The sequence below is a fragment of the Vitis vinifera genome, chromosome 16 (genome assembly GCF_030704535.1).
Source record: "Vitis vinifera cultivar Pinot Noir 40024 chromosome 16, ASM3070453v1".
NCBI lineage: Eukaryota > Viridiplantae > Streptophyta > Magnoliopsida > Vitales > Vitaceae > Vitis > Vitis vinifera.
The window spans coordinates 19,784,034-19,807,226 of NC_081820.1; the positions used below are offsets into that span (position 1 = coordinate 19,784,034).

At 35.2% G+C, this 23,193-nt stretch overlaps 2 protein-coding genes across 11 annotated transcripts in view; both read right to left on the reverse strand.

Annotated features, from left to right (window-relative positions):
* Positions 1-1,456: 1,456 nt before the first annotated feature.
* On the reverse strand, positions 1,457-4,796 carry LOC104882099 (uncharacterized). Of its 3 annotated transcripts, XM_010664043.2 has the most exons (5): positions 4,538-4,796; positions 4,005-4,272; positions 3,756-3,844; positions 2,446-3,588; positions 1,457-2,369 (listed from the first exon to the last, which is right to left on the reverse strand). In XM_010664043.2, the coding sequence occupies exons 2-5, from the start codon at positions 4,258-4,260 to the stop codon at positions 1,674-1,676; spliced, it is 2,184 nt and encodes a 727-aa protein (XP_010662345.1). In that variant the 5' UTR covers positions 4,261-4,272; positions 4,538-4,796; the 3' UTR covers positions 1,457-1,673. The 3 variants fall into 3 exon arrangements, with proteins under 3 accessions (XP_010662345.1, XP_019081384.1, XP_010662344.1); XM_019225839.2 differs by lacking the exon at positions 4,005-4,272; XM_010664042.2 differs by having other exon boundaries at positions 4,005-4,796.
* A 3,010-nt stretch (positions 4,797-7,806) lies between these two features.
* Positions 7,807-23,193, reverse strand: part of LOC100268115 (MADS-box protein AGL42) — a 38,181-nt gene continuing 22,794 nt past the window's right edge. For all 8 annotated transcript variants that reach the window (XM_059733684.1, XM_059733681.1, XM_059733680.1 and 5 more), the window contains 6 exons: positions 10,554-10,635; positions 9,354-9,415; positions 9,161-9,260; positions 8,884-8,925; positions 8,750-8,791; positions 7,807-8,237 (listed from right to left, as the gene is read on the reverse strand). In XM_059733684.1, coding sequence (XP_059589667.1) covers positions 8,115-8,237; positions 8,750-8,791; positions 8,884-8,925; positions 9,161-9,260; positions 9,354-9,415; positions 10,554-10,635 — 451 coding nt within the window. In that variant the 3' untranslated portion in view covers positions 7,807-8,114. The remainder of the gene's footprint in view (positions 8,238-8,749; positions 8,792-8,883; positions 8,926-9,160; positions 9,261-9,353; positions 9,416-10,553; positions 10,636-23,193) is intronic.

Genomic DNA, 23,193 nt, shown 5'->3' on the forward strand with positions numbered 1-23,193 from the left:
TAGCTTAAGGACCACACGGGATTAGTCAATGTGTACATAAACTGGAAATCACGAACTTATAAATTAGTTACAAAATTACAAATTACGGATCCAAAGAAAATTACCAAATGGGAACAAGAATTCAAGAGACTAACAGCCCAGCATTAAAAGCAAGTTGGAAAGGCTATAAATTTATAGGGCACTAGGTTTCCCCCATCTAGCCCCAACAACATTAAATGGGCATCAGTCAAACCAATCACCCCCCACGTCTCTAGCCATTATAAAACATCACCACCACATGCCAAATCCCATAAATGCCATTTCATTTGCATTTACATTTCCTTCTCCATCTTCATTTGAATTTCCCGCTCATTTCCCTTTATTAATAACCAGAAAAAAAAAACATTACAATAATATATTAGCATGTACGCACACGTCATAAAATATTAAAATAAATGCAAAATCATAACGCCCGGTCAGCCCGGTCAGTAACGGTCGCTCTCACAACTGCGACTGAGCACGTGACACGTCACCTTTTCGTCACCTGACCGATCCTGCCCGATGCTTCTTGGGAACATTATTTAATAATTATTCTCTTTTATGTTGTATTTATATATAATATCAGAAGATCTCGAAATTATAGGAATTTTTTCAGTCATGCCCCTGCGGCTGATGTATTTTGATTTTCTGCTTTTGGCCTTTTTCTCTTGTCCGTTTATATTTACTTCCTTAAAAATTAGTTAGATGGGAGAGGCCTAATGCTACAATGAATCAGAGGATTCCTTGGACGTCTACATTTTTGTAATTACGAGTGGATAAGATTTATCACGTGCCCAACAGCAAATCAAATAAAATTATTATTTTTTTAAAAAAATTAAAATTTGGGTTGTTTACAATAAGTCCAAATCAAATAGTTGGGGTATGGCAATTTCAATTGATTAGAACTTTACCTATTCTATTTGCCAAAGGACGCCTTTGTTAAAATATTATGTTGAACACACTTATTCTAAGCTTTATAAAGGATAGATTCAACCATTCTTACTTTAGATTCCATTTTCTTTCCTCGATTGTATGAAAAGTTACATTAGATGACGCCTCTTATCTTATAAAAAATAATATATATCTAATAAGATAGTAGATTTTATTTTGCTTTTCATATTTAACTCATTTTGGATCGGGGATCTTATTCCTAACTCATTTCCCATCTTAAACTAAGTAAGACGAGGGAGGATGAGAATGAAAAACTTAGTTAAGTGGACAAATTTTTAATTTTGGTCGAGAAACCCTTTTTAATATGAGAAAGAAATTTTCTATCTTTGAATAGAAATCCTTATCGTGAATAAATAATAATAATAATAGTGATAATAATTTCAATGCAAAGATGGTTTGAAATATGGGAAATAGATGAATGAAACTTTTCCATCCTCGTCCCAATTTTGATTATCATTGTGAAACCATGATTTATGAAGCATAAATGTGGATAAAGAAAAGGAAAATTTTATTATTTATTTAGAATTATTTGAATTAAAAATAAAGAAAATTTATACAAAGGAGATGGAATCAAGTGTGGAGGGGAGTTGAAAGGAGGAGAGAGAAAGCGACAAATGTGGAGTGGGAGAGTGGATATTGTCTTGAGGTGGCAGGTGGTAACCCCACAAAACCAATAGTATCTGATCACGTGAATCGCCCCCCCATCACCCATGTGATGGGGTCAGACACTGTTTGGTGGCCTCTGTCACATACTCACAGTGTAGCAGCGCCGTTTCTGTACGGACTCCCACCCCGTAATCCACGGTGGTCTCATGTACCAGTTTCTCCAGTATGTCCCTCTCAATCTCTGCTACAATCTCCTCTTCTTCCTCCTCCGCATACCCTCTCGCTCTCCTCAATTTCCATTTCGGCAAGTCTTCATCTACCATTGCGTCAATGTCCTCCAACACTTCACAATTCCAACATTTAATGCTTCCAATTTTCTCATACAATTTTTCATACAGTTCCCATCCCCTCATCTCATGACAATTCTTGACGTGGGGTTTAAGGATTTCGGGAAGGAATTCATTAACTAAGTGGAAAATTAGCAATGGGTTAGCAGGATGGGGGGTGGTGGCGTGGGGTTTTTCGAGTTGGTGGAAGATTGATGGGTGTAGAGGGAGGGAGGGAGAGAAGAATTGAATAGATGACACTGGGGTGTCCCTGTCTAGGCCAGTACGTTTTAGTATTCTACTGATGTACTGAAATTCAGCTGCGCCTTGGGCTTGGGTGGTCGTCATGGCCTTCTCCTCGCTCTCCTTCTCTCGGGCTGCGGGCATATGCCTTGCTTCTTCTTCGTACTTTGGTGTCCCGCAACTAGACAAGGAGCTGCTACATTTTGATGATTGACCACCATGCATCTGTAAAATACTTATAATCACCACTTTGAAACAAACCATGATATAAAAAGATGTATATTTCCTTTCCAAGAACTACCTGTTTTTGAGGTATTTTTGTAGTAGGAGGTGATGGTTCCTTCTTGAATGGGACAAGGTTTGGAACAGCGATGTTGAGAAGATCAGTAGACAATGGGGTCTTCTTGCATTTTTTGTCTGAATGGTTTGGATTTTTTGCTGTAGATGGCCGCACAAATGGCTCTTCTTGCTTGTTCCGGATGGTTTCCGAGGTTTTCGGGGACTTTTTCAGGCGTGCGCCGAAGTGTTGTCCGGTGGCTTTCTTGCATTTTTTGATTGGAGACTGCTGGTTATGGTGATGATTTTGCAATGGCTGTACCTTTAGCTTCAATGGAATTTTAACTTGTGAATGGTTATCCATCGATGAGGAGGATAATGGGGATAAGGGTTTTGGAGAGTGGGGTTTTTGGTCCTTTGTGGATGATGTTGAGAGTGGTTTGGTCTTGGTTTCCAGGAATCTAAGCCTTGGAGAACATGATGGTGTTGAATGCTGCTTGCTTGGGCTGAATTCATCTCCACTTTTACTGCAAACTTTGGGATTTTTCTTGGATTTGTTTGGCGCAGCATGCTCATGGTCTCTTCCTTGGTCTCTGAATTTGACAGTATTTGTAATATCCAAACCAGCCCTCCGACCCACACTCTCTTTAACTTGCTTCACAATCTGCTTAGCATAATGGCTTGGACTTCTCTCATCTTCATGCTTCATCATCTCCTTTCTTTTACTCAATATTGATAATGAGCGTGACAACTCCAATTCCTCACTCGTTCCAATGTTCTCCTTATTGATTTGAAGCGAAAGCCGGTGATCAACATCCGATCTTCTAGCAGACGATATCCGCGGCGTCTCAGGCAAAGATCGAGTGCCCATAAAATCATTGTCCAGGAAACATCGGTGGTGGCAGCTTGGCCTATGTTGGAGGGGCTGTCTCTTTGAATTTTGTAGTTGAAGATGGAGGAAATGGGACTTTCCTAGGGGGAGTTGGGTGGCTTGGTGTGAGGATGAGGAAGGTGAGAGACTATCGTCAGGGAGGAGATCAAGACCCATTAGTCTAGCTACTAAATTTGGGGTCTTGGTGGCTGGAGAGCAGCTACTTTCTGAAGAGAGATCATTTGTAGCTCCTACTTTTAGCCTTGTGTCTCCACTTGTTTTGATTTGAATTCCCACCTGGATTTTTATTTTTCAAATTAATAACAAAGATTTTTTGCTTTCAAACAACATCATACTCACATCATTGCCCACTTTACAAAACAGGAATCTTAAGAAGGAAACTAAGAAACCTATAAACAAAACAAAACATGTTTGGTATGTTTATTATAGTAAATTTAGCTTACTGGGATATTCAAATTTTCTTCTTCTTCCTTGGACATTGATGATAATGAAGACTCCTCTGATTCCAAGCTATTCCTTGGAGCCTCCACACCTGAATTCCATACAACCCATTATTCAAACTTTGAAAAGCAAGCAGCAAGAAGAGAAAAACAATGCATGACCAAATAAAAAAAGCTGTTGAGACAACACATCACACATCGGTTTCTGAAAAAGGAGCAAGAGAGATGGAAAGGAGATAATGAGAGCCAGACCTTTGAGGAGAGTGGGGTCTTCAGGAAGAAAAGAGTGGGGTTTGAGGGGAGGTTGTGGTTGGTGCAGAACAAACTGAAACTGATGAAAATCAAAGAATTGAAGGACAGCACTCATGCACCCAGAAGGAGTAGCACTATTGTTCTTGTCTCCACCACAGCTAGTAGTTGCTCCTCCTCCTCCTCCTTCAGGTCGTCCTCCTCCTTCTCCTCCTCCTCTCTTTGTGGATCTACCACCCCAATGCCAGTCCTTGCCCATTACTATGAACACCTTTTTCAATGGAGAGACAAGAAAGATTGAAGAAGCCAGCAAAAGCTTCACAACAATCAGAATGAAAATGACAGAAGAAGGACTAGTCTTAGATCAGAGACACACTGGTGTTTGAAGAAGAAAAGCCTTTTAAAAACCCAAAAAAGAAAGGAAGATTAGACTCTGCTTAGCTGTGTTGCTGATGATGAAGCGCAAAAAGCGGATCCATGAAGCCAGAAAACAGTAGCATTTACATAAGGGTGGGTGTTTGTGGTGGGCTATATACCTTCTTTTTATCCCTGGTCTCTCCCTCTCTCTCCCTCTCTCACTCACTTCCAGGCCCTGCTGCTAGCCTGCTACTACTACAAGCGGACCATAGAGCAGAGAGAGAAGAGCAAAAGCGCTGCTAATTTCATTGGGAATTGAAATGAGAGGAGAAGGTAATGACGATATATATGACTTCTCTTCTCTCTCCCTAGAATTGAAGCACGATTCACGAAGCGATGATACCCACACTCACCCAGTCACCCCACCACCACCCCACCACCACTCTCTTTGGAGGATGCTTTTAAATACGAGGAGGGTTTATTGGGGATCTGCACTCTAAACCCTCCTGCTTTCCATTTATGACGTCTTCATCTTCTGTTTTTGACCCCTCCACTGTTGGAATGAACTCATCTCAAACAGTTTTCTCTTCTTCGGTAAATTTTTCAGAACATCATTGTGAGTAAAATCTAAAATACAATTTTTTTTTCTATTCTTATAAAATTAAGAATATTTGTATGCTATGTCTTAAAAAAGACAAGCGAATACATATACTGTGAGATTAGAGTATATAATCCCTGTTACACAAGGAATGTCACATCACAAATGGTACTATTGAAGAATCGTTCAAGAAGTATCCCAGAAAAAATAGCATTACCCAAAAGTTCTTTTGGGTGGGTACTCAACCCCAACCTGCATTTTCCAATCTTACATATTGTACATTACAGTACAATAGTATTTACAATCTGTAAGAGGGCCACTATTGATATGGCTCATTTTTACATGCGACACGATACATAGGAGAAAGTTTTTTTCGTATTTGATTCAGAAATATTCAGTATCATACAGTGATGAATGGTGAAAGAATGCCAGAAGTTTAAATTTTCTACTTTGATGATGGATTTTTAGTACCTTTCTCGTTTTTCATGGTTCTTATGAACTGTTGTGTGGCCCTGAACAAAACACAACACTTCTTGTCCTGGTGTTACTCCCTCCACCTTTTTCATCTTACAAAAATTCTCTATACTGTTAGATATAAGGTTTGACTATCCTTGCAGTACATTATTCAACGATTTAGATCTCCTCATACATAATTAATGGTTCAGATCTTTTGTTTAATAGGTACCCGCTGTGGTAGCTTAGCATTTTTCTTTAGATATATAAGATGCAGTCAAGCCAATATTATCTAATGCCAATCCCAAAAAGTATTTAAAGCATGGTTTACCTATTCTGATCTTCCATTAATTTCTGAAAGTTTTGGGTGCAAAGTACTCCTGTGTTCTTTCACAGTAAGTATAAATGTAATAAAGAAACTAAAGAAGTAAATAAATTTATGACAAGAAAAAGGTCCCCATCAGAATATGGTTTTAATTGACTGGTCCCATCTTTAAAATATGCGAGTCATGTGAAGGGTGGTCGAGTGAGTGGGGTGTGTGGAGATTAGGAGACAAGAGGGGAAAGGCCCTTTGGGGCGTGAGGCTCTTAAAAACTGTAGAAGAATCCCAGTGGGGGTGAGGCGCTGAGGGTGAAGAGGGGATGAGACTGGTGCATATCCCCATGCAAAGGAAAAAACTATTACAGACCCGTGAGCACAGCACTAGCAGCAGTCACACAAGGGTCACAGGCCTAATCCAATGCTCATCCTCTAAAGTGTTTCTATTCCTTTGCTTTCATTTTTGATATGACACTACTAACTATATATCTATTCATGTCCTAGGTAAAAGCCATTCAGGAAGTGTCCTTTAGCACCTTCTCATTGGTCCTTTCATTTGGATCTCAGGTGCCCGTCCCAACTGGGTTTCAAGGGTCCCAAAGGCTGTAGTAAGTAGTAACCATTGACCGGACACCCCCCACAAAATGTATACGGTGTGAGGTGACACCAATGTATATAAAACTGTGCCGTGAAATGGTGAAAGGGTGTTTTTTTTTTCTTTTTTTTTTCTAGTGAATGAGTTGGGCTTCATGCAGTACACCAAAAACAGGACAAGGATGAAATGTTTTCCATTGTTGGTAATTAGAGGCCTAGAGAGGATTCAAAAAGATCACTTCATTGCCTTCATTCAGTACATTTGCAAAAAAATCTTTGAGACCTTGCAGTACTATTCCTTTAAATTTGATTAAATCTCTAATTAGCCATTGGCTATTCGCACCTTTTACTAGTGTTGTCAATAAGTTGATTGCAGGATTCCCTCTTTACATCATCTGAACTCCAAGATTAAATTAATGAACAAAAAAAATGGGGAGAAAAAGAAAAAAGAAAAAAGAAATGTAAGATAAGTAAGGGTTCCACCACCTTATTTCAATGAAAAATTAGTTAGCCTTGATGCCAGAATCTCTTTGCCTAGTTTGATTCCAAGTCTGGGGCCACCCCCAGATTCAATGTTGTTCAAAAGATGGCAGCTTCCCTACATTATTCCTGACTGATACAGTCCTGCTCTCTAAAAAACTAATAATATTTGAGCATATAAGGAGAGAGAAAGATTACTGTTTCAAATTCAAAGTGGTCCAAGTAGGCGGGGAAAACCAAAAATAAATAAAAAAATAAAATGATACCAGTATTTACAGTGTAACATATGATTATATCAGGGAATATAGCTTAGAAGAATGGGCAAATATCATCAGCAGCTCTCATTTTCGTTGGTTCAATTTTGTAGGAAGGTGACAATGGAGAATCAGAGAGGAGGAGCGTCTCTCTCTCTCTCCCTGTGCTACCGAATATTTTGATGAGGATGGGGCTGAGGCTTGCTGGGGTATGCTGCTCTTTGTCTTCACATATCTTTCTCTTGAATAATATAAAAAGATGAAGCTATTATTGAACTTTAGAAAAAGTATGCATACTATTATTCCTGATGTTGAGAATGCTAGCTAGATGATAAGAATGGAGAGGTCCCATCTTTCTCTTCCTCCTCCATGCTTCTTCCATAAGATCAAGTCCCCATTATTGAGAGAGAGGCTGTTCCATTTTATGTCTCCTGATTTGAAATCAGGTCTTTTTAGCCGACAATCCAACAAAATTATTGATGAAAGAATCAAGATCAATTTGCTTTTAACAAGCATAAAAAGAGTTACATCATTCATAGGTTTTGACAAAAAATTTAATGGATTGGACTGGTATGTTGAAGTCCAATGTTGTGTTTGAGCTTAGGGTAAGTTTTCGATAAGCATAGGTCTAACTAGACCAAGCTTGAGCTTGGTTTTTGTCCTGAAATGATGCTAAATTTAGGTTATATAAATATAATTTGTTGCCTAATCTAACATTAGGCACCAACTCCCTGTAGTGAAAACAAAAACTAGAGCAAGGAAAACTAATTAAGAGTATAATTAATGGCGATGAAACCGGGTTTCCACAAACCAGCAACTTCACACTACATTTTTTTTTTCTTTCAGGCAGGCATAAACTCACACTACATTAACTTTAATGCTATATATATTTGAAATTTATTCTATAGGCACAATCTTAACACTACATTATTCTTGTTTATTGAATGCTGCCACTCAGATGATTAGCGAGTGCAATTATTTGATGTTGAAATTGAAAATAGACACTGCAAATCACGGTCTGGAAATGTGGCCAAGAACATCAGCAAGTCCCCACTTGGTCATGAGCAGCGCATTTCTGGCAGGCCGATGAACAACTCGGTCTCCACTTCAGAACTTGGACTGCTTTGGCTGTAGGTTACACCTTCACTTGGTTGTGCTGAGAGTTGCCACTGCCTTGTGTCCTTTAGTATCATTGCAAAACAATTATATCGGACACTTGATGTTGAAGGAAGATTCTAAATAAGGCATAAATCCTATTGAGTGTGTGATGTGAGGGCAGGACTAAGAGGGGCCAAATCTTTTGTCCAATTTCACAAGGGAACCAATGGACAGTTTCAAACTAAACTCAGCTTCTACTATTTTTCTTTCTATTGAGCGGTAAACTGTCATTTGGCTCATCGAGTGATAGTGTCGTTCAGTAATAATCATAATTCTAAAATTCATCTAGTCCCCTAATTTGAGTTTAGAAGTGAACAAAATTCAACAATTTGGTCTGAATTTGGGAAAATCAAGTTATAGCTTTTCAAAGTAGTGATATTTCAAAGTTTCCATGGCAAAATTTTGAGATTTGATAAAACAAAAGTTGGGTTTTGAGGGGTGAAAAAGGTTTCTCTTCCATCTATGAATCCATGAAAAAATTGCATATCAATGATACAGCTACAGAGGAAAAGTTGAGGGACAGAAAGAGGTTCACCTTTTGACTTAACCTTGCATTTTCTTCTAGCAGTTGTTTCTCCTGAAATTGGGAAAAACAATTAGATTGAGAAATAACGACACTGCTTGAGCAATAAAAATAGCATTACTGCATGCCTAAGCGAAAGAGCATACCCTTTCTTTTAGCTCCTCAATCTGCTCCTGGAATATCTGAGCCTGGATTTTAGGCCATATCAAGTTTGACAACCGTCAGCTAGTTAAGTATTTCTTAGCATTTGGTTTCCAAGAATGAAAGGAAGAGGAATAAATTTTTGGAAAGTGAGGACCTTCCCAACCAAAAATAGTTACGAATTAGCAGATTATTCACCTTTCCTCCATATTCTAAGCAACCAAACAATTTGCATTAATCTCAGCGGAGAAATTCAGTTGAATCTGGTTTGTTTATATGTACCTTTCTTGCCCTGATGCTCTTTAAGCTCTTCTCCAGTTGGCTGTCAATCTCTAGGATTTCGTCCAGAGAACATGAGCTCAAGCCTTGTCCCAAAAGCTTCCTAAGATAACCCAATTTCAAAGATCAGAAAACCTAGTAGCTAGAAGAAAGAAATGCAAGTTTCAAGGAGAAGCATCAAGGTAAAGCCCTGAACCGTTGAGAAACTTCAAGGAGCTCTATCTTCTTTGCCATGCTTTCTGCATCCTGCTTCAAATTCTGCATGTAAAGTGGAGAAAAAGTGACTTGATATTGGTCATGGCATATCTTCCACAGACCACATCATGGAAAGTTGTTCAACATGAATGCAACAGATAACCAAGCACAGGGAGGACAACACCTTTGTTTTAAAAAATATACGAGGTCAACATCCATGAATTGAGGACTATATTACAAAGTGACAGCTAGTTATGGACTTCCTAAGATCAACAATCATCAGTTTAGCAATGTTTTGAATTATGTCAGAGTAACCAAATCTTATATTGTTAATGATCTATTAAATTTTCTGATGATCTAACATGCATAGCAGCATTTCAGTTGCCAAGCATATTGCCCAAAAGGTATATTTGGCTGGTCTGTTGTAGTAAACATCTAATGACCTTGAATTGCCCTAGAACAGAACTGGTCCTGGGATGGTGGGCAATGGATTAGTTTCCACTGACAAAAATTATTATGAAAGGTCTGCAATAATTTTGGTGCTGCAGGACAACAATCAAAGCGTTTACTTTCAGTTTGCAAGCCACCCACTACCAACAAATACAGTGAACCAAGAGAATTTGCAATATAAGAAACTCATGCAAACAAAAATGCTATCATAAAGATCAGGTCATGGAGGATACTGCCTTTTCACATAAAGAAAAGTAAGGGATATATGAGTTGTGTGATGTTTTCTAAGATAGCAGACACCTACTGGCTTGTTCCCTGTGGTGACCTCCAAATCATAAGGATATTTCACTATGAGGGTGGGGTGATGGTGTTGTGGGGGTGGTCAAAGTGCGATGGAAAACTGAAAGCAAGGCTTGGGAAAGACTTGTACAAGATTAAAGTTCTTTTGGGGCCACTTAACTATCTGCAGTCCACTAGTATATACAAAACAAAAACAAGTGTTGTGCTTGTTATTTCACCTCTATTTCTAAATGGAATTACTTTGGGCATAAACCTAGTCTAAAAGCAGCTACCAGAGTATTTTGAAAACACTGGGTTTATTAGATCCCTTCCATGAAAATTATGTTTGATAATATTAGTTGATCTAGGTGCCCAATATTAAATGTCTCAAACAATGTTGCAACATATTTCCCCTTCCTTACTGTAAACAATCTCACGTATAATATCAAAACCAAAGATGAAAATGTCTGACCTGCATATATTGCTCCAATTCTGGATTGTTGGTTTCAACTTGTTTTGCATGTTCACGGTATCGTTCTATCGCACTTTGCATGCTGAAACATCCAAAACACAAGATATGAGCAACATCTTTCAAGTAAACCATAATGCAAAATAATGCAAGTGAAATTCAACTCTGGTTTTTCTGTGACTAGATGGCAGAACATGACTTCCTTTGTTTGATACAACAAGGCTACAAAAAAGTTTAAGACTGTATTTGTCATGTTAAGATAAAATATTTCTTCACAGATGGTTTGCTGCTTCTTGTTTACCAACAGTGGTTTGTTTTCTTCCACTTCTAATTGAATCAGACTAGGCTGTTGTGCAATTACAGATACTAGTAAGCCTAGGGCTTTAATGGGCAAACAGAACATATAGATAAAGAAGTAAACAAAACAGAAACAAAGGGGGAAGAAGAAAACTATTGTAAATATGAAATTCTACATAGTCTAGGGCACCTGTTGATATGGTACCACAGAACTATTCATGTCTGGTAGAGTCGTTTGTTTTAATTTAGTAAAACATGAAGAACAACATGCATGTTGCACCTTTCAATTACCAGGGCTATAATACAATGGGGATATTAGAGTCTTCATCATCTTAACATATATGCAGTGCTGCTCAATAACACATGTTATACCATAAACAATATGGATAATGTATTTTGATTTCACAACCAAACTACTTCATAATGTGTTTTCATTTAATAACCAAACCATTCTTCTACTTCAACATATGATAAACAAGAAGTACAAATATAAATTATATCTGGTACATGTCAAAACTGATAGACATAGCCATGTCTGCACATTTAGATTTTGGAAAGTTGCCAGCTACACTTTGTCTTTGTAGAAGCATGAACCCATATTGATAGACAATTATAGAGTAAACAGAGAGTTGGCAATAATAATAATAATAATAACTGTAAGATAAATATCTGGAGAAATGAGCAACTATTATGTCATGCTCTCCTCTTGGCAGCCGATGCAAAAATTTCTTTCCTGTAGTCTAAAGATATTGAATTAACTAAAATGCTAGTTTGATTGCTTATTATCAACACCAAAAGATAGGGTATTCTCTTTCAACACCAGACTGGATATTTGATGTGGCTTATTTATCTATTTGTCAAGTTTAAATATGACGAATTGATGATAAAGAAAAGCTGAAAGGATGATCTTTAGAAGGTTGTAAAAGGCGATATCAAGAAGACTTTTAGAATGTGAAATTCAGTAGCACTTTACTTGTGTATTCTTAGTTATGTGGATATCTAGGTTCTTTACAGAGAGCGAAGAAGATGTACTTTGTCTGATGCTAGAAGGTTGGAAGGGAGGACCAAAAAAAAATGTTGAGCCAAGTATGATTTAGAATGAGGCAGAAGTGGGGTACAACATACGGCAACCAAATGAATCTAAAAAAGGGATAAAATTGAAATAGATGACACCTATGGATCAAGATGAGAATGTCAACAAAGCTATGTCACACATGATCAAGTTATACAACATTCTCCTACATTATAACATCTGCTATAAAAGATCCAAATATAAGACAGTCAAAGTTTCATTTTTTTTTTTTTTGAAACAAAACTAATTAAACTCAAGTTAAAACATGAAATTAATAGTAATAGTCCTGAGACTGGTATTGTTCCCAAAAGCTTATTAAGTTGGTCAAAAGTCTTATTTATTCCCATATTCTGAAATTCCCACCTGAGAGCCTACATGGTGATAACTAAGGGTTAATATGTCAACCTGTTGTGCCTTGAACCTCTGGCCTAAGGCGTGTGATGGCCATTTCACACACCAAAAAAATGGTGCTCAAACTGAGTTGACTTGTATTTCAATAAAAAAACTACTTGAAATTTAAACTAGACATTAGATAGAGCAATCTAAGCAACTCATGAATGAGACAATCTCCAATCAAATAAAAAACTACCCATGGTTCATGAATACACTTAATTTGCTCTTGAAAGATTACAACTAACATAACACTAACAATGGCATATTTGAGACTTACCAACCCCAAAGTGTCGTACCATTCCTTGGCTAAAAGTTGGTACTGAAGATTTTCCCCAAAACGGAATCTTTTTTGGAGACAAGTAATTATAGGAAAACATGAGGAGGATCTCGAAGGGTAGTGTTTTTGTGTAGGGAGGGAGAGTTTTAGAGTTGGATTGTAGAAGGTGATAAGAAGGGATTCAGGTGCTTTTAAGACTTAAACCATATTTGTCTTTGGCAAGGAGAGGAGAATCAAACTTTAGCAGGATACTTGGTGTGGGGATTCAACTTTCAAAGATTCCTTTCCCCTTCTTTTCTCCCTTGCTTTTTTAAGACATTTTCAAAATTGGGAATTAGGTAGTGTGGATGATGGAGATGGGCCCCTCAATGCATATTCAATAATAGGAAGGAAAGAAAAAAAAAGAAAAAAAGAAAAAAAAAGGAAGGTTTTAGAATTTGGTTAAACTAAAAAAAAAGTTTCTAAAACTTATGATTTTCTAAAATAATATTTTTCTTCTTAATGTTTTAATTGGAGTCGTTCTTCCAATTTTAGAAGTCTTTTTCTTTAGAAACTTTTGTTATAAGAAGTTCTTAGAAAATTAAGTTCCTAATTTTAAAAAGAAAGTTCATATACTTTTTTTAATTCTATTATTTTGAACCTTAGAAATTTTAGAAAATAGATAAGACATAATAAGTTACCATATAGGTTAAGTTTATATTTTCCTGATTTTATTCAATTTCTAAGGTTTTTCAAAAGTTATAAATAAGACTAATTGATGCGAAATGAGATTAATAGTTGATGACAAAATAATATTAAGTTTTGACTCTAGATAGCCATAGTGAGACTTTAAGATTTCCTATTTTCTTCTTTATCTTTTCCCCCTATTTTTTATTTATTTTTTTGTTTGCTATAATTTGTATCCTTATCCCCTGCTTAAATCTGAAAGATTGAAGCCTTGGCTCACCTTATTTGATTATAGACAATCATTCTCTCATACATTATGGGAAAGCAAGGAGGTCTTGGCATAATATGCTTCATCTTTTAAGCACTAGGAGTTTTACGGGGAAGAATCAAAGAAACGCATGAAGAACAACTCCTTTGTGTTTGTTTTAGACAATTTGGAAAAAAAGGTAATGGAAGATCTTTTAAATGAGTTATGGTTAGACCTATCTCTAAGGAGTTTCCTCATCCCCCCCCCCCTTTTTTTTCCTTTGGTCTCATTAAACTCTTCAAGTTGGTCATTTTTCTTTGTTAGAGTTCATTTGTTGGTTGGATAGTAAATGGTGACTAGATGTCAATTTGAGTTGTTTTATTCTCCTATATGCCTTTTAGCGCCCTTCGTGTATCCCCAAGTACTTGAGGAGCACACTCCTCTTGTTAGGCACTTTTTAACTAGTTCTAATTTTGCCTACTAAAAAGAAAAACATGTAAAGGGTGGGGAAAACAGGACAAGCTTGGAAGCCTAATAATGGATAGTAATGCAATGTGTGTAGGATCAAGTATTTCATAAAAGAGTTCCAAATTATGGAAGTACCATTTCAACCAAGATCTAATCTCATGTATTTTCAGAAGATAAATATTTTTCTTACAAATAGCTCACATTCCAAAAAAATTCATGTTTAAAGCATAAGAGGCACATACATTTTTCTTTTGTCAATTAAATGGTGTCCAATCCTTGTGGGACTCTAACAGATACCACTAGTTTCATACATTCTTCTAACTAGTGGATGGAACCAAATTCGATTTAAGGTTACATCTTTATGGTTACATCACTGGTCAATAATGCTCCAAAACTGGCTAGGGTTGAAGGTTGTCATCATCCCACCAAAGGCAATGAAAATCAGGAAGGGATAAGACATGACAGATCATGTAAGTATTTCAAAACTTTCAAATAGAAATATTTCTATTTCTTGTGATTTAAAATAACAAAGCCAATGCATAACATTAAAAAGATCACTTGATTTTTCTAATGTAGGGATGAAGCCATTTCATTGCATTTCAAAAACCAGATGAATGAATTGTTATTTAGAAGAAATGATAAGCAAAATACTGCATTACAACCATAACAGTGAGGGTTTTGGCATATCAGAACAGTACATCAGGGAGTTTCAAAGCTTCTTAACTGCATCAAAGCATTTCAATTCTACCTTAGGCTTAAAAATCAGTTCATAAATAATAAATTTAAGCCCCATATGTTCAGCATTAAGTCCCAAAGTTGCAGCTCATAGCAACTAAAATAGCAAAGCCTATGCAATTTTAGGCATTAAAGGTTGAGATCTTTAATGTGTTCAATCCTTTACTTAGAATCTTTACTAAGTGTTCTAATGGCAGATCTTTACGTCAACAATTCATATCATGTAGAATCCACATTAACACATCCAAACATATATTATTAGCAAAGATTAAACATATACAAATTTTTTTAATGTAAATTGCAAATGCCAATATATCCAAGAATCATATTTCCTGAAAATTTAGTCCTATTTATTGGCCTCCCTATTTAAACCAACAAGAACATTATTCTGAAATAAAAACTAGGTCTTCCGTTAATTTATTCCTTAGATCTCCAGTTAAAGATTTGAAGAACTGGAAATCAAAATTAGTGAAGTAATCTTTATTTCATAACCCTTAGAATACTTGGAGAAATTTGTGAAAACACTTCTCTCCTTGATCTTTCCTTTTCTTTTTTTATCATTCTCTTCCTTCTCTAATTCTTCTCTAGGTAGATAGACAATGGCTTTGAGAAATATTGTAAAAACTTAAAAGTTTCTGTAGCGTTTCTACTCCTTTTTAGTACCATTAAGCCTAAGCTTAGAGATTCTAAATACGTGATTCACTAATTGATTTTAAACATGTTGCTTTTTTGTTGTTCAAGCATTGGTTAGAGAAAAAATGGGAAGCATTTGCTTTTTTTTTTTTTTTTGGAAAATTTCTAGGTATTTGAGTTAAAAACCATACTTGAGTGAAAAATTTCCCAACAAAATGTATTGATTCAAAATTTTTCCCCATTTCTACTCTTTGTTCTTCATCTATTAAGGTAAAATCTAAATATCCTTTTGTGTGGATATCAAGAAGAGAAAAAATTGTTTTTGGAGAGATTGCAAAGGATTCCACATGAAGATGATGAGAAGCCGGGTTTCCTAAGGTACCAAACAAGTAGTCTAGGAGAGAATTGGACAAGGCAAAACCTTGCACTTGATATTTTCTTTATACTGGATTATACAATTGTGATTGGCCTGTGGTTTTATCTTTTTGGAGATTTTCCATGTTATATTATTGTGTCTTTGTTCCTCTATTGTCCTTTAAATTTATGTTTTAATTTAGTTAGAGAATGAATTTCATATTTGTGATGGAATTCTTATTTCCTATGTTGAGAGTGTTGATTTCATTTGCACGTCACTTGTGTTTTTGTTGAAAAATTGAGAACACCTACTCGTTCCCTCTTGAGGTGCTAATCCATGACTAAGATTTACTTAAATTGGTATCCAAGAGGGTTTTGCCACAAAAATTATTTTCAATCCTTGAATCTCATTTATAGATCCTCATCTTCTATTGGGAGACCTTATTTAATTGATAAAAATTATTCACATTAGTAAGCGAAAATGAAATATTTTCTCAAAATGCAAAGTGAAAAAATTTGGAACAACATTGAATTTGGTTAGTCTACACCAAAGGTGTTGGACAAAGAAGCTAGACTAACAAATATTATCAACCTAAATTAGAATATGATGGAAGTGAAATAAAGCAAATTAATGCTATTAGCATGGATGAATTTATGAGGATTGCTACATGCTCTTTTACTAAGGAGGCTTGGGATATCCTCAAAACAACTCATAAAGGAGTTAATGTCATTTAAGTGTCCAAGCTTCAAATGTTGACCTGTAGATTCACGACCATTAGAATCTTGATGAACACATCTCTAACTCTAAAGTTGTGAGAAAATTTTTGAAATCTTTAGTGGAAAGATTTAGAGCAAAAGTAATTGTCATTAAATTGTACAATGATGAGGTTTCTTTAAAGATGGACGAACATTTTGGTTCTCTCCAAACATCTAAGATGCCTTGAATTACCTAGGAAAGGGAACAAAGTTTCTTTGAATGCTATTAAAGAAGAGTCCCTAAGTATTGAAAGTAAAGATAATGAGAAAATGTCAAAGGAGAAGCGTACTAGTCTTGTTAAAAATTTAAAAAGTAGATGAAATTCATAAAATTCAAGAAAAAAAAAATACTAAAAATAGAGAAACTCAATTGGAAAAAAGAAAAAAAAAAGTGAAAAAAAATGTTAAAAGATAGTTTGAAATTGAATGTTTTAAATACGGGGGGAAGGGTCACATTGCCATCAAATGTCCCTTAAGAAAAGGGCAAGAAGATTATGTGAGTAGCATAGATTGACTCAAAGTCATGTCATTCAAGTGAAAATCATTCGAATGGAAATGATGACTACATCAACTTCACTGCCTTTGTGGAAGTGCCAATGAAGAACCTCAAAGCTTCAAGTGAATCAAGTAGCTTCGATGATGATGAGATGAGTTTTGACACAATCTATCAAACTTTGTAGAATGAGTACCTAAGCCTTTAAAAAGAATAGTAAAATGTAATGCTTCCAAAAAGAGTTTAATCAATGAGATAAATATATATATATATTTGCTTGACAAAATTGTATTTTTATTTTATTTTTTATTTTTATTTTATGAAAATGCTAAAATAAAGAAAAAGAATGATAAATTGAAGTATGAAAATCAAATGTTTTAAAATGAGATGTTTTAGGAAGGAAGAAACACATCCTTGCTCTAAAAGACTTAATGACTTGATTAATTCAAGATGTAAATGTTTTGAAAAATGGGATTAAGATTTGTGGATGAGAATACAACTTCATGTAGTGTAGTGGTAAAACAAATTTATATCAATCTTTGTGAAGAAGAATTTTCCCAAAAAACTTAGACTAAATTGAAATTTCACCATACTCATTGTGACAAAATGGGACTCACTTTTGATAGATGTTATGTAAGATTATTTAATAATTTTCAAAAAAAGTTGACCAACCAAATGAATGAATGTTATACATTAAAGAATAAGGCATTGAATGGTAATAAGAGAATGTCTACGAATGACTCAAAAATCCCTCATAATGGTGAGTTGAATGAGAGCACTTCTAACGAAAAGATAAAAGTTTCAAATGTTAAACACATTTAGGTGAAAAAGTATGATCTTAAATGTTTGGCTTTTTACATAGCTCTTAAGCAAATGAATCAAATTCATGGTATTTTGATAGTGGTTAGTCACGTCATATGACTAGTAATAAATCAATTTTTATTAATTTCATTAAATTTGATGGAGGAAATTTGACATTTGGAGATGGTAACATGGCTAGAGTGAAAAGCAAAACCACTATTTGTGCCCCGAGCATTCCTACTCTTGAAGAAGTTTTACATATTAAATGTTTAAAAGCTAACTTAGTAAGCATAAACCAAATACGTGAGAATGAGTTCAATATCTAATTTTTACAAAATTTATGAAAACTGTTTGACTTAAATAGTGCATGTGTGATGATTGGATTAACAACTTCTAACAATTGCTATGTTGTTAGTGAAAGTTTTCTTTTATGCTCTTTTCTTGCATGTGGAAGTTCTAAAATCGAATTCATTGACTTTTGACATCCTAGCTTGGTTTAAAATGAAAAAAGTTGTACCATTGCAAAAATTAGGAGTGATAATGGGAGAGAATTGGATAATGTCAATGCTATTAACATTTTAAAGAATTATGTTCTTCATTTTAGAACCAAACTCATTGACATTAGACATTATTTCGTTCACGCTTTGGTAAAAGACTAAATTGTTTAGTTAGATTATGTACCTACCGAGGGTCAAATAGTTGATATCCATACCAAATCTTTGAATGGTTTTAAGTTTTAGTTACTTAGGAACTCTATAGGTTGTGTTCTCAACTAATTGCCTTTAGAGTATGTGTAAGATACTTTTTATGCATACACTTAAGTCTTAGATGTTTTCTTAGGTTTGAAGTGTTTTTGTTGTACTTCATCTTTTTATCTTCGTTGTCATACTTAGTTTTATTCATTAGAAACTCCTCATATCTTTCTCTCTCTATTTTGTCCATAGTTGATGTGTCTATGAGAATGTTTTCCCTATCATCCTTGTAAATGGTTATTTTGATTCATATGATCTTAAAGTTCTCTAAGACAAAAAAATCTTCTTATGTTGACTGATGAGCTTGCTTATAATTTTGATTTGCTTGTATAAATTTCAAGATATTAATATTATTCATTTGAAGTGATTAATAGCTTAAAGGAGTGCCTTGTATTTTCATAAAAGTCAGTGAATGGTTCTTAAAATCTAAATATAATTCTATACCTATTAAATGCGCCTTAAAGATTGAATTAAGTCACTTGAATCTCCTTGTGAATTTGACTATTACGTCTTGATTGTTTGTCCTCTCTCAAACATAAAAAGTAAAAGAATATTATTTATTTCTTGGAATGGTTGTGGCATCCCCATTACAAAAGTTGGATATCTCTATTGTTGAAAAAGAACGCCTTACTAATCTTAAAATCATAATCATCCTAAGTGTGTTGCCAATACGTTTAAAAATAAAAAAAGAAGATAAAATTCAAAAATTGCATATGTGAAGCGATGTATAATGGTTATTAAAAGAAAAAAAAAAAAAACAAAACACAAGTCAACATACATGTAAATTGATTTTTGGTTCATGGATAATTATAGTCCTATAAGTAGAGGTTATCTATCATTGCTAGTTACATATAGACTTATGAGAGAACTATTTTTAGCTACAAGTTACTTGATAGAGAATTAATAATCTCTTGCTTCTCAACTTTGAATATGATAGTTTAATAAGTTACTTATGTTCAAAGCTTTGATTTTTAGCTCAAAGTAGTCTATTGGTAGTATTTTCAATCAGTGTGCATCTAAATAATCAAATACTGATTGATTCAAATTTTGTGCCTTATTATTTTTATTTTAATCTTTATTTCATTTTTTTAATCATCTTGTTTGTTCTTTTTAGAGGTTGTATAGGTTGATATTGTTTGATTGTTGCTCTTGTTGTTTTATCATTTGTTATGCCAATTCCACTAGTTGTATTATTTGTTGAGTTGTGGTTGTAGGTTGTATAGTACCCAAGTTATGAGTTTGAGTGAGTGTGTGTGTGCCTTGTATGAGAGTAGGTTTGGAGCATACTTATACTAATTTGTGTTGTAAAGGTTTTTTTCCCCTAGAATTGTCAAAAGGAGAGGTTGTATGATGTATGACAACCCTAGGATGGTTGCCTACACTCAAGGATAGGTGTACTAAGGTTTTATCTTTTTGGGAGTAAGGAGAGGAACAAGGAATTAATTTTATGGTAGAGAAAATTATAAGATAAAAAATAGAGAGAAAGAAGAAACAATGAAGAAAAAATGGAAAACCTTAGAGTCTCACTAAGGCCTTCTAGGAGTCTCGCCTAGAAGAAAATCAATAGAGTCTCACCATTGAGGGTTGCAACCTTGCAATAAAAGAAAATATAATAATATTGATATCAATTCATCCCTTTGATTTACATTGATTAACCTATTTATAGGTTTTTCTAAGAAATTCAAAGTCTACTACAACCCTAATAACCTATTATGATTCTAATTCTAATTATAACATCCAAAGTCTACTAGAACTCTAATAACCTATCATGACTCAAATTCTAATTATATTATAACTCAACTAACTAATCCTAATTAAACTCCAACAAATACCAATCCCAATTCAATTCTAATTAATATTAATCCTACTTAAAGTTTACTTAGGTCTTCTCTTTCTTCCTTGAATAAACTTTAAAAGGTTTTCCCCCATCAATTCTCCCCGGCTTGAAAGAACTTGGCTCCGACGAGTTAGATGCTTGATACAATTCATAGAGATTAGGGTTAAGCTTTTGAAAATCTGTTGTCGTAATCCATGTATTTTCGGAGTGTGGTTTGCCTCGCCATTTCACTAAAAATTAATGGTATCCACCTTGTCGAGTAGACACAAATTGATCATCAAGAACATACTCGATCTCAAGACGTGGGCTAAGAGTAGGTGGTAATTGAAGATCCAACTCTTCACTTGCATCGTTGTGATGGCCATGGTAGATATACAAATCTTCCACATTAAATATTGGACTAAAATGCAAGTTTGAAGGGAGCTCTAACAAATAAGCATTCTCACCCAACCGCTTTAGTACCCGAAATGGACCCATTTTCTTAGCTTGAAGCTTTTGATATGTGCTTAGATGAAATCTTTCTAGTCACTAGATCACCTTCTTGAAACTGAATATATCTTCGATGTGCATCTGCTGCCTCTTTATAGTTCTCATTGTTGATTTTGATTTTTTCTTGTACTTTTTCATGTATGTCTCGTATATGACGTGCAAATGCATCACCATCTTGGCTAGTGCAAATAGAAGTAGGCAATGGTATAAGATTGACAGGTTGCTTAGGTTTAACCCATCTGCCACTTCAAAAGGTGAGTACCCAATAGTACGATTAGTGGAACTGTTGAAAGGAAATTCTGCTTGTGGTAAGACATTGTCCCAATTTCTCAACTGATTTCTCACAATGCATCTCAAAAGATTACCAAGGATGCGATTGACAACTTTTGTTTGTCCATCAGTTTGAGGATGAAAAGAACTTGAAAATTTTTATTGAGTACCTAGCTTGGTCCACAAGGTTTTTCAAAAATAGCTCAATCGAACTACTTCTTTAAAGAACAAGGCAGCAACATAAGAAACATCCGAAGCCTTCTTACATGGAATAAAATGTGCCATTTTGGAAAATCTGTCAACCACAACAAATATAGAATCAAAGCCCCGTTGTGTCCTTGGTAATCCAAGTACAAAATCCATGCTCAAGTCTTCCCAAGGTTTGGATGGAATTGGTAACGGTGTATATAACCCTGTATTTTGCTTTGAACCTTTTCCTACTTGACATGCTCGACATTGTTTGATAACATTCCAAACATCCTTCTTTAAACTAGGCCAAAAGAAGCGATTTTCCACCAAAGCAATGGTCTTATCTCGTCCAAAATGTCCACCCATTCCACCTCCATGAAGTTCCCATATGACATGATCACGTAGGGAAGTCCTTAGTAAGCATAAATGATTTTTATAAAACAAGTACCCTTCTAAAATCTGGAAATTAATGTGTGTTGCTTTTGAACCACTCAAAAGAGAGGAATAAACATCTCCAAAATCAGCATCATTGTCATAGCAATGCTTTAATTCTTCAAATCCAATTGTAGTGGTTGACATGTTTACTAAGAAAAGGGCCTTCCTACTAAGGGCATCAACTAATTTATTTTCAATTCTTGCACAATGCTTTAAATTAAAGGTAAACAACTGAAGAAAACTACTCCATTTTGCATGTTGAGAGTTAAGCTTCTTTTGAGAATTAAGATATCACAAGGCTTCATGATTCGAATACAAAACAAATTCCTTATCTTGTTCTTTAAATTCTTCCACTTTTCGAGCCATTAAAGCAAAAATAACTTTAGTTTCCTTGCTCTCATTTTCAAATTGACACATAGTAAGTACCTTTTTTGGTTGTGCCTCTTCCTCCGAATTCTTAATTGGAGGGACTTCTTTCATTGGACGAAGGATCTTCTTACGTCCGTTGTGTATGAGAGCATATGTATTTTCATAGCCGTCATGTTGAATTGTTTTATCAAAGAGCAAAGGTCTTCCAAGTAAAATATGACTTACTTTTATGGGTAAGACCTCACACCATACAGACTCTTCAAAGTCCTTACCAAAAAGGAATGTTACTAAGCAACGAAAACTTACCGGGATAAAGGTGTCATTAACCCATGCTACTCTGAATGGAATTGGATGTCTCTTTGCTTTAAGGTTTAGCTTCTCAACAAGTTCTTGCGAAGCTATGTTCAAACCACTACCTCCATCAATGATCATGGTGCATAATCTCCTTTGACAAGAAATACGTGTTTAGAAAATGCTAGTACGTCGTCAATCTTCTTCTCCTTTTACCTTTGGGATAGTTAATAAAGGTCGTACTACAAGACTATGCATATTCGTCATACCATCATAGTAGTCACATTCTTCACTAACTTCATCTTCATTGTAGGTCTTTTCTTTCTTTGGGTAACTCTCCAATTCAGATTCTGGTTCTTCAACACAAAAGTGTAAACCTTTGGTTGGGCGTACAACAACATAATGACCATGCCCACCACACTTAAAGCATAAAGGAGTCATGTCTACTTTTCTATCTCTAATACTCATTGAAGTTTTACCCTTATTACCATTCTTATGAGCCACATTCGTAGTTTGTTGAGTGTTGCCCTCACCATTCACATGATTAGAAGTTCTGAAGTTTGATGTGCTTAAAGGTTTGCTTGTTGTCTTCTTGGCGAAAGTGTTCCCAATTTGTGAACTTGAACGCCTGGAAACCCAAAATTTGAGGTCTTCTTCTATTTTGAGGGCTAGTTGATAAACATCTACGGTATACGTGTGTGCAACTATCATCTCAAGTTGAATCTCCATTCGAAGTCTAGCCTTGTAGCGGGCTGCAAGTTGAGCATCACTTTCCCGCACTTGATTTCGAATGCTTAATTCATGGAATTCTTCTGTATA